This window comes from Charadrius vociferus, unplaced genomic scaffold (genome assembly GCF_000708025.1).
Source record: "Charadrius vociferus isolate BGI_N301 unplaced genomic scaffold, ASM70802v2 scaffold342, whole genome shotgun sequence".
NCBI classification, from domain to species: Eukaryota; Metazoa; Chordata; class Aves; order Charadriiformes; family Charadriidae; genus Charadrius; species Charadrius vociferus.
Genome location: NW_009647231.1, coordinates 1,671,302 through 1,683,790, shown reverse-complemented (window position 1 = coordinate 1,683,790; position 12,489 = coordinate 1,671,302). Strand labels below are relative to the sequence as shown.

Sequence of the window (12,489 nt, the reverse complement as noted above, 5' to 3'; positions counted from 1 at the left end):
TCAACTGCAAAATTTAAGTAATTACCTGTCTTCAAATCCTTTCTTGAAACCTTTGCAAGGGAATGCATTTTGGCCTTCTTTTTTAACAAAATAAATCTATCCTCTTAAATTGTATCCCATTTAAGGAGCTAGATTTACAGAGGTTTAGGTACTCATTCAAATCATACCTTCAAATCCCTTTCCCCTTCCCAAAAAATCTGCAGACCAATTGATTCCAGGACTTGAAAGAGACATATGTACCATAATTCAATGCATTACTTTTTCACGGCATTCACAGCATTACTGTTTGCCTCATATCTTGTATAAACAGCCACGTCCCAGAAAACCTAAGCTAACAAAAGACTGTCTACCAAACACTCCAAAATACTTCATAGTACTCTGGAAAGCTGAGATCTCACAATATTAAATGCAAAGTATCACAGTCCAAACAAATCTGACATAAGGTCCGAAACTTCTGCTCTAACATATACCACAGGCCAGGCAGAGAGAGACGAGAGAGGAAGCCTGCCTGATTCTACCTAGGCTGTTTAAGGTTAAGGAGCAGGTCACAAATCTCCAAAAATTAGCATATAATTTTCATGCTCTCAAAGAGACAGCACATGTATGTTACACCTGCCTCACTCACGGTAGTCTCAAAATTAGCAAGGGTTAGGCTAGTGAGTAATATGTCAATAATACTGCTCATTGAACTGAAGAGCATTTTCTCACTATTTCCTTGAACATCTTCTGCGATCTTCATTCATCTCCAGTTTCTTCTTTTATCCTTAGACTGTAAATTTGCTAAGGCAAGCTCACCTTACACACAGCTGTCCAATTAATATTTTTTTCTGTACTGTTCATGATCACTTACCTGCTTGGTGAATTAATTTGGTCACTTAGTACCTGTATTTCACAAAGGACATTGGTTTCACAGGGATTTAGTGGTAAAGTAAGATTTTTCTAGTCCTCACCTAGAAAAAGCCTCTTTGTAGCTTGCCTTTTTTCCCCATGCTTCAGGAGAATGACCAACAAAATGAATAAAATCATAAGCAGAAATGAAAAAAAAAAACAAACAAACCACCTTTAAAAGACATTACTGTACGTTTTGCCCAGTTATCTACTTTAACAAGCATCTATTCGAATATGTAGTCCAATGTATACATTAGCTACATCCTCACATTCAATTATTTAGATATTTTTCATTTGAATTACCTTGTCTGCATCCACTTTTCCTCTGATAAATTCTTTCTTCCAAAATTCCAGTGCCTGTTCCAGAGTCAAGCCAATGCCTTTTAAGAACAGTCCATATTGCATACGGCCTCCGTGACGGAGATGATGGTTATCACGTAGGGCTTTGTGCAACTGGCGCATGCAAAGAGGGTATGATTTCACAGAAAGCTGTCAAGAGAAAAAACTGTGTTTAAGGCATACTGATTATTTAATTTGTCCGATATATGCTTATTGTGATTATTAATTAGCTCCACTTGAAAATGCCAATGGCTGGAAGAAAAGATATGCATATGCAGAGCACCTTGGGACTGATGACAACACAAGTATGTCTGTAAGCCATCAAGCCCAATAACCATCTCAAGAACAAAATCCAAAGGACAGAGTAATACAGGTAGTAGTATCAGACTATCTTCGGCTACAAAGTAACACAGGTTTAATTGCTGTCAGGAAAAAATATATCCACTGTTCCATTACAGTGTTTCTTGCTTCTGCCCTCTTTTAGCTTCTGGAATGGCAAGGTGACCCTTGTTAGAGCTTTTGGGGGCTGAGAGAAGGGTTGCCATTTTTTTAAACATCTTTGAAAAACTACAAGCAGGAGTTAAATCCATTGCAACTCATCTGCAGGTTTTTTTCCCTGCATAACACTATTTCTTATAAAGCAAGATCTCAGAGGTAAAAAAAAAAAGTAACCTTCAAGTTTACTTTGGCTTTGAATTTTTATTTCTAACAGCTGAGTCATGCCATGGGAATTCACTACTGTACACTGTCATAGTTAAGATGGACACTGAAAACAAACAATTTCTAAAGTTCAGAAAAAGGAGCTGCAAAGTGTTTTTAATTGTCTCTGCACCATTGATGTGGTCAAAAGTCAAAAAAGAGCACTGGAAAGACTAATACTTCAATGCAATAATCATAAACTAAACATCATGGGTTGCAAAATTATTTAATAAGAAAATTTTGTTAAACTCTTTATAATTATGTTAGGTATTTGTGAAAGTAAACAAAATTAAGCAGCAAATTAAGCAATTCATTATAGCTCCCGTCTAAATCCTGATTAGATGCATTTTCAGTTAACTCTGCTCCATTTTAAACTTTATCACAATTTTATTCAAGTAGTTCTCAAGAGTTACAAAGCAAAGAGGAATTAAAAAAAAAAGATAAAGCCTTTAGATGATGTCTGTACGTAGAGTACTTGAATCTAAAAAGTTACGTACCAACACACAATGTAAGTCAATAAACAGAGAGGACTTACAGCATCGATCTGTTCTAAAGAAATTTTTCCAGTGTTCTTTTGCACGCTGTAATCTGGGCCAACGTAAGAATGACTGAAAAACAAAGCAAACAGTACAGGATCATTTTAAACTTTTCTGAAAAAAGATTTTTTTTTCAAGTTTACAAATTTAGAAAGAAATTATTTTACCAATTAAGGGCTGCAGGTATTTTATATCAGGTAAAGAAAACAGTATTTGACAGTTATGTAAGTAATTAAGGGTTATAAAACCCACATTAGAGTCAACACGGTAAAGAAAGCCTCTCCACTTTTATCTGAAAGGAGTGGTGAGGGGTCATTCAGAATTCAGATCACAGGATCATGCTACTGTTGAGGTTGAGGGAGCCCTCAAGATCATCTAGTCCAACCCCCTGCTCAAAACAGTTAACTACAGCAGGTTGCATAGCATATCATCCAGCTGGGTTTTGAGCATCTCCAAGGACAGACACTTCATAACCTCCTGAGCAACCTGTTCCAGTGTTTGACCACCCTGGCAGTAAAAAAGTGTTTTCTTATTAAGTGGAACTTCCTGTGAATCAGTCTGTGCCCATTGCCTCCTAGCCTATCACTAGATACCACTGAGAAGAGTCTTGCTCTGTCTTCTTTACTCCCTCTTACCAGACATCTATTTATATGTTCGGGTAAGATTCACACAAAATCCCTCCTGAAATTTATCTCCTCCAGGCGGAACTATCTCGGTTGTCTCAGCCTCTCCTATGTACTGGGAACCCCAAGATTGGACACAGCCCTCCAGATGTGGCCTCAGCAGTGCTGAGTAGAGGGGAAGGATCACCTCCCTCAACCTGCTGGGAGCGCTCTTCCTAATGCCACCCAAGAGACTGTTAACTTTCTTTGCTTCAAGGGTACACTGGTGGCTTATAGTCAGCTTGTCACCCACCAGGACCCCAAGGTCCTCTGCTGCAACCTTGTTTCACAGCCATTCAGCCCTCAGCCTGTGGGCAGTACACGGGGTTATCCCTCCCCAGATGCAGGGCTTGGTATTTCCCTTTGTTGAATTTCATAGGGTTCCTGTCAGCCCATTTCTCCAGCCTATCCAAGTCCATCTGAAAGGCAGCACACCCTTATGACGTAAACCATTCCTCCCAGTTTTGTATCATCTGAGACTTGCTGAGTGAGCACTCTGTTCCATCACCTAGGACGTGAAAGAAGCAGCTAAACAATATAGGAGCCATTATCAATCCCTGAGGTACTCCACTAGCGATTGGCCTCCAACCGGTCTTAACATCTCCGATCACAAACCTTTGAGCACAGCACTTCAGCCAGTTCTCAGTCCTCCTCACTTTCCATTTACCTAGCTCATACTTCATCAGTTATCGATTAGAGTTTTAGAAGAGACAGTGTCAAAAACCTCGCTAAAGTCAAGACAAAAAACATCCACTGCTTTCCCCCAAATCTGTTGAGCCTTTTATGGTAAAATGACCAGCTATGAGATCAGACAAGTATAATTCCCTATTCACAAATCCATGCTGACCACTCATGATCACCTTCTTGTCCTTCATATAACTGGAACTGAGATGAGACTGACCAGCCTATAGTTCCATGGATCCTCCTCCTTACTCTTTGTGAAGGCAGAGTGCACTTTTTGCTTTCTTTGAGCAATCAAGAACCTCTTGTACTTTGCTACTTGTGCAGCATTTCAAAACAAACAAAAAAAACCCTGATGTATCACTGTGAGGGAAAAGTAAAAATTCAAAAACTACTTAAGTGTACCCATAAAAAGCTGGGAAGGCTTTTACTGCAGTTCTGACACACAAACACATGCTAACTCCTGACAGTCGCTATGTAGCCAAAATAGCACAAGACTTTGCATGTGCTGCCTCATCTTTCATTCATACCACGATGAAGCAACAAAGCTACTCCTAATACCTGAGCTAAATTCAGGTCACCCTACACTACAGCAGAGACATCACATAGACACTGTCAGGAAAGTAATTTCCAATAAAATACAAGCATCAAGTGCCCAGCTTTTACTTTTAAATATACAGACTTCTGCAGGGCTGCAGAACAGGCCAAGAGAAATGCTTGCAGCAGAACCCAACCAAACTCAAGAGTTGACAATAAAGCAGGCAATAAACCAAACGGAAACTCTGGATACAGCATATTGGTCCAAAATCAGTTTGCAAAGTCTGCGTAAGAACAAATTTCTTTATGAAAGAGGGATTTTGCAAGTAACTTACAAAGATAATTTCTTAAATCTTCTGAAGGCATATAGAGGCTAACTCCAGAAAAAAGGAATTTAGCTAAATAATGATACTCGGTGTTACAGATTATCTTGTGGCAATTCAATACTGTAAAGTGTGAAAAGCATATAGCTAAGAGTTGATTTTACTACACTACAAATCATTTATTTAATTATACATGCATTCATTTCTTCTTTAGTCTTATTTCTGGCACACACTGAAGCACTAGGAAAGCTTACTATACTTAATAGATTTTTTTCATTGCGCAACAATGGATAAATAATTAGAAGTATTTGAGCTGTGTATGTCTATTATTACCGATTCTACTAAAGTATCTAAATTTCCTTGTAGAATCAGATGTGCATCACTTTACTTAGGCAAACTAAAAACAAAAAAACCCCACAGTCCTGAAAATAGTACAATGGAAGCATAGAACAACAGGAAACAGCTGTTGCTTAGGCAACTTCATTTTATTTTGTAAACAACCAATTAGGAAAATGACCATTCAGTCAGTTATCACATCCCAGGATGAGTGCTGGTAACTTCTTAAGCTGCTCTACAATAATCACTTCAGATCATCTGCTTGTGCCCTATAGTATTTATTAGAATCATACCAATACTGAAAAGAAATGCTAAGCTAAAGAAATCCACTTCTTCCTAGCATACATAGAAAGGACTGGCCTCAGAAGAGGAGGTCCCAAGAGAAGACACAAAAGTTTTCCTATACAATAAGTGAACAAAATAAGACTTCAGAAGTTACTGCTAAAGAGAGGACATACTCTGAATCTTGCTGACAATTACTTCTGGACTCCGTAGAAAACTTTACTGCAAGGACAGAAAACCGAATGCCAAGGTGGGGACCAGGAAGAAATTATACTCTTCAGACTCTGAAAAGCTCAGATAATCTCAGCAGGGCAAGCAAATAGGAAAAGTTTTTCATAAATGTTTCCCTATTTTTACACTGAAAAGCAGCGTATGACCTTCGCAAGGTCAAAGTTTCTAGATACCTGACACAACTCACCAAAGAGGTGAACCCTACAAACTGCTGTCAAAGGCGGTGCTCTGAAAAACAGAATGCTTTATCCATCCGGATTAGGTGGTAGACTGGAGCTGGGCATAAAGATGCCAGCACTAGTCATGTGGTCTTTGGCAGCTGAGCTGTTGGATTCCTGTCCCAGGGAGCTAAAGGGACTAGAGCTTTTGGGTTTGCAGTTTTAGGTATCAGGTCTTCTGATTTTCTACAATAGAGATTCCCCAGATCCCTTGATTTAATCACAAGAAAAATCACACTGCTTTCTCCACGGATTGCCATTATTTTCTCTACATTTCTATTAAAAAACCTCAAGAGCCTCGGGGGGAAATAAAAAAAAATTAAGACTATCCTTCATTCTATGAACAATGGTCGTCATTTTTCATGTCATTAAACGTTGTCAAACAGGTTCCTACTGCTGGTTTGAAAACACATTACAACACAAACCAACCAGGCCTGTGATCACCCTCACTTTCTTCTCCTATGTTTTGCTTCCAGTTTCAGCTCTTATTTTGAACTCATCCTTTCTTTTATTCCACATAGCTTCTGAGGTTACTTCTACTCACCTAGAAATATCTATAGTTCTTCATAATTTCTTTTTTGTGATTTATGCAAGCAGCAATGACCTCAGTTTTCACTTTAAAAAGTTTTATTTTACCTCCATATATAAATTCCTGTCTCTCTCCATTCAGCCTGACTCAATTACTCAAAACCTGTTTTTCTAAAATCCAAATCTTAGTTCCCAAAAGTTTTCTAAACATATCTTGCAACTAAAGATCAATACATACATTTGCACCGCTGTTGAGCAAGAACACTACATCAATGTTTCAAAAAATGGGATATATGTTTTTATGTTATGTTATATGTTGTATTACGGTTCTAGTAAACACTGTAGAATTTACAGATGTGTTAGTATATAATGAGATTTAGCAAGGATATGAAGGACACTTTGTAGATGTTGAGGACAGTAAATGACACCAGTCTATTAAGGCGTGCATTCTTCTTTCTTTGCTTGTGAGATGAGCATAACTGAGAAGGAGGGTGAACATGTCTGCATAAGTATTGTGTTACTCATTAAAAAAAATCCAGTCTTGCAAATCACTTGGTTTCTGTATCAACCTCATGAACTATCAATTGAAGACAGATTTAATAGGTCATATAACTGTTGGTTGTAAAGGATGTCAGAAGACCATTTAGTCCCACACCACACATTAAGTGGGACTACTGCCAACACTAGTCAGGTGAGCCATGGCTTTTTCTTGCTAAATCCTGAAAATCTGCATGAATTAAGAGTCCCCATCTCTGGGCAATCTGCTGCACTATTGTTCTAGGATAGATGCTTTTCCTAATGTCCAATCTAAACCTCCCAAGCTGCTGTATGTGACCACTGTCATTTGTTACATGCTCTGGCACCATCAAGAAATCCAATACCATGATGTTTGTTCTTCAAACAGTCGTAGGCTGCTATTTGATTATCCCTAAGCCTCCTCTCCACCAGACTAAACAAAGTCAGCTCAGCTTCCCCTTTTAATTCATGTACAGGCACAGTCCTATAGTAGTTTGATGGAATTACATAGGACAGGTTTTATTTATCTTTGAAATTATTCCTGCTTTTTCTGCTGAAAATTTTAAACAGTACAGTGCTACGACGCTGTAATTTCATCACAAAACCCATATAAACTCCTTTGAAAGCAGCAGTTGCAGAGTGTTCTTCTCATGCACTTAGACATAAAGTTTCCATTTCTATTAAATTCCTAAAGTTTTAGCAATTTAAATCTCCTTGTAGCCTACTGTGAGCATGTGAAATCCCTAAGCACAATCTTGCATTAAGTATTTTAACATTTTAACTAAAAATGTTCTCTTTTTTTCATCTACACAATTAATTCTAGAAAGCACCAATGAAACAGAATAGGACAAGAGCAGCACCGAAATCACAGATAAAATACATATTTAGTCCAGAACACTCCAATTACAAAATACGTTATGTCCATTTTAAAAAACGGGCATGGATTAAAATATCTAAGCAGACATAACCCACAGTAAAATGACCTTTTTTGAGGACTAGCTAATTTAAAAGTCACAAGCAGATATGAATAGCTGACAAAAAATGTGTGGGGCATTAACAACCAAAGCATGCTCTGTAACCTTCAATTGTATGCTCTTTTCACACGTTTCTAACTAAGCTTTTGCTCCCCTGATAAAGCTCTGTTGATGAATGCCAAAAATAAAATACTGCTGTAAGAATTCACACAATGAAAGTAGAGGAAAGCCTAAAACTAACTGATATTCTCCTTTCTTATGAGCAAGATGAAGCAAAAGCAAATCACAGATTCACAGAAATAAATAACAGAGAAAACCTGTTTGGTCATCTCTGTTCACTGCCAGAGCTTGTTTTTCAAGTTGTAAGGTTTGATGTATTTAGTCCATTTTAAAGGAACTTCCAAAAAGGCAACTCAGAAACATTTTTGTAGTGTTTTCAATTGGTGACAAAATGTTCTGGGAAGAGCCCCTCCATTTTCATAAATGCAAAATGGAACTAACTCACCAGCTGTTAAACATACGTACTCAAGTTAACATAAGAATGTGCAAAAAATACCTTATTGCATAAATGTATGACACAGTATCCCTATTCAGTAGTTGATGTTAAACTAGCGTTTTTTGCAACCTTTCCTTTTCCCATATTTAAGAAAAAATTTCAGAGAGGGTTGTGATTGCTGTGATACTGAAGGCTGCTCCACTTACATAGATGCATAGCATATACCAAAAGCAATTTCAAAGTTCTCAGTAATTACTCCTAGAGAGCACAATTTATAAAAAGCTAACCTAATTGCTCTTTGGCTTCAAATGGAGAATGGTATGCCACTGAGGTGTACCTTTTAAAAAGCCAGTAAGATGTATAGTAATAAATACATGGAAGGTTATTGGCATTCAAAAGTATCCCCTAACCAGTTACATAACAGCTACACTGCGATATTTATTTCATTCATTGCTCTCGAAAAAAGTTCAATCATATGTAAATAAGCATAAGTTCCTATGTAATAAAAATTATGAGTACAGATACCTCAAGCAATAGAGCACCACAGGAAATAAAGAACATGCTAACTAGTTCTGCATCCTAATTCCGGTGCAGTGCTGTCATGATGGAGCCTCACCACTTCCATTTCTAATTCATACAACATCATTTCAGTGATCTTAATGCAAACTTGTCCATGCTCAAAAACAGAGCTTTCATTCTTGACATTCAATATTTAAGTAAATTTCTACCTTTAGAGACATTAAAAATTCAACTGAATAAATACCTGAGCATCTACAGTCTGGATCTGCATTGAGCAGAGGCTAGATTAAATGATCTCCAGAGGTTCAGTCCAAGCTAAATTATGCAATGATTCTAAGCCAATGCATCTCCCTCTAATTGTATGGTCTTTGTCCTCCTGCCTACTACCATAGTAAGAAAACTCTCCCAAACAATATAAAGTGGTAAAAAGCAATCATGTATATAAGAAAGAGACCAGGTCTATGCTTAACCTGAAGAACATCAGAAAAGTATTTTTTTTTTTTAACTGTTCATCTCCAAACACATTCGAAGAAAGCAGAAAGCTTCTATACACTGTATACTACTAAGAGAGTGGCAGACTATTTCAGCTGTGTTGTAGAGCACACAATGGTTCACATTTTCAGCTCTCTCCTTAAGTGCATTAAAAGAAGAAAACAGGACTCCATCCATCAACAACAGTGACGTAGAAATCTTCCAAAAAGATCATAGAGCACAAAATATTTGCAACAAGGAAGGCACATACTCTGGGCAGTGTAATTTGGAATTTGTTTTGTTCATAAAGAAGCTTAACAACTTTGCACTTACTATAAAAAAAGGTTTTGTAAAAGCTACAAATATTTTCTTGTTACTTAGAAGCAACACCAGTTCTGTAAATTATGTTTCATGTCATTTATAAAGCTTTTGTTTTGAAAGGATACTTTCAGGGGTATTTTTTCCAGTCAAAGCCACCACACAGATGAGGTGTCTGAAAACATTGTATTAGGATGTTTTAGCTACAATTATTTTAATCTATATGAAAGAATACACTCATGCTTTCAGTTTATGCTACCTGAGATGATTAAGTAGAGGTTGTAGTCTCTCATCAGATTGTACAGAAGGCAGCGATCGTGCTGTCAGCTAGAAGAAAACAGAAGTTCAATTAATAAAGTATTAGTTTCAAAAAAAGTGATAGCACAAAGCATTTTTTTTTACAAATCACCCTGCGTTGCTACCACTTCACACAACATCGGATAAGACATACTTTCTCCTATTAAAAATAATTAAGCACAACCTTCCAGAATCTGAAGTTAGCGGAAATATTTATGAGTTAACAAAGTCAAACAGTGAAAAATATTTTTTTTCTAAAATTACAATGTTATTGGAATTAAATAGCAAGACATCACTAAAAGTAGTATACTTTTTCTAAACATATTCTAGTTCATATATGAACTAGAAGTCATATTCTACATAGACAGCCTTCTAGCAGTCACATAATGTAATGTAAATATAGCCCACTAAGCCATATTATCTACAATTTACATTTGTATTGAAAAATTTACATAATATTTAGCACTATATGACTTATGTGCCTCTGGTTTTTTAAAATGGGCATAACCTGTATTTTGTAATTTGACTGTTCTAAACTAAATACTTTTTTCTTGTAACTGTTTCATATGATTAGTTAAAATATTTAATGTTTTCTGAAAAAATAAACCTAGTAGTCCATAAATCAACAAGCATATGTCACCCTATTGCAAAATACTAGTTAATTGGTATATTAAATACAAAAATTGGAAAAACACATGTTAAATTTTTTTAATACCAGTACATAGGTGTCTAGCTTCACCTATAAAAGTTAGAAGCATAGCAGTTCTGATACTGCTGACATAGATCTAATACAAAATAATATTACATGCATTTCATGATCCTATTGCTGCCAAGTTAGGCTGTATTTTGACAACTACCTTCGCACAAATTTAAAATGTCAACATTTTTCACATTGTATAAATCACCAACAACTTCTTAAGTATCACAGTCACAGAATGGTCAGGGTTGGAAGGGACCTCTGGAGATCATCTAGTCCAACCCCCCTGCCAGAGCAGGGTCACCTACAGCACGTTGCACAGGACAGCGTCCAGGCGGGTTTTGAATGTCTCCAGAGTGGGAGACTCCACCACCTCTCTGGCCAGCCTGTGCCAGTGCTCTGCCACCCTCAAAGTATTTTACAGGTAACTTAAAATAGCATGCATACAGTTATACATACTCTTTAAAAAACTTATTTAAAAAAAAACAAAACAAAACAAAACCAAAGCAAAACAAAACAAACTTTTAGCACCAACAGCATAGCATCACCTTGCTGGCTCCAACACACCAGTAAAGGCAAGCACCGAAGTAGGACTAACTAGCAGGCTGCAACTTCTATTTATAACCCATAAATAAATATACCCTAGAAAAAGCTGCACTCAGTGTTTGGGTACAGGGGGTTATTTGTAACTGTAAGAAATTCCACATCAAACTCCATCGGCTTATAGGCAGACCACGTGAATATGGAGGAGTTCAATATCTTCACGAAAGATCACTCATTCATCAATCCATTTCATAACCTTTGCTGCTAGGTAGAAGCCAGACTGTGGCCAAATTTTAAACTCGCACCTCAAGCTAGTAAGACCAACCACCAGCTAAATGAGAGGAGGTTCAAAATGGCCAGTCTGTCCAGTGAGAGTTGAAGCTACTGAACACAAGTAGCAGTGGGGAAGGAGGAACGGGCTGTTTCAGCTGTTAAGCCAGTCCTGGCCTGCAGCAATCACCAGTTCAAAACGCAGCTCTTCTCAATCTCGGGTAACCCAAGTGTACTCATCCGATCCGACCGCTGCAGTAAAAGTAACTCAGGCAGCCTCAGCAATCCACTCATCTTTCTTTAAAAAAAGGCTGGTATCATGGCAGTTAAATCATTATCCATATTCCCTTATTTTATGGAGCTATATTGAGATGCATAGGGTATATTAAAAATTCATTAAGGTTTGTATTTATTCAGAAGTTTCTTTCTATTAAAAAAAAAATCTCTTATCCCTGAGTATTAAAGGCCAATAAATGTATTGTTCTCTATTCATGTCCTCTAAAAAGTAATCTTCTAATTTTGTTTTCAGTACAATCAGAAAACCAGAAATTATTCTGAAAAGAGCTTGGAAGCCCTCTAAATGCTGGCCAAGTTATTCCACTTGGCTAAAATGAGAACAGAGCCTGAATTACCTGAAATACCATCTGCTTCTCTTTTCTATTAATAACTTAACTAATACAGAAAACACTATTTGTGTGCACAATCACATACATATGTATATTTTTACAAGAGACAAGCATACAGTATTTTTCTCTACGCCATACTTCAAATATTACACCTAATCAGAAAACCAACTTTTCCTCATTATAAATAACCCGTTTACAACAAGATGATGTTTATGAAAGTCAAACTGGAAAGTGGTGTAAGAAGCAAAAACCAGTAAAACTTAAAACCTGTGAAAGTATTGATATTATTGTCAGAGTTTATATAACAAAGGAGTTTATTGTATATACAACACAATCAATGAACAGAAGTACTGTTTTAAAACTAATTTGGGAGACTTGTAGGAATTGAGGTAGAACCAAAAACTAGTGATCTTAGTGTTTAACCAACTTTTTTCTTGATGTTGCAATTAAAGAATACAGAAGAAGTGGCCTAATGCTGGCTGTTGCGGGAACCACCATTAAA

The 12,489-nt window shown here is 36.9% G+C and overlaps 1 protein-coding gene across 1 annotated transcript in view; it reads right to left on the bottom strand.

Annotated features, from left to right (window-relative positions):
• Positions 1-850: 850 nt before the first annotated feature.
• PRIM2 (primase, DNA, polypeptide 2 (58kDa)) overlaps positions 851-12,489 on the bottom strand; it is a gene marked incomplete at its 3' end in the record, with an annotated part of 77,242 nt that continues 65,603 nt past the window's right edge. The window contains exons 8-11 of the mRNA XM_009879844.1: positions 9,814-9,881; positions 2,462-2,534; positions 1,192-1,377; positions 851-882 (exon numbers count right to left, since the gene is read on the bottom strand). Coding sequence (XP_009878146.1) covers positions 851-882; positions 1,192-1,377; positions 2,462-2,534; positions 9,814-9,881 — 359 coding nt within the window. The remainder of the gene's footprint in view (positions 883-1,191; positions 1,378-2,461; positions 2,535-9,813; positions 9,882-12,489) is intronic.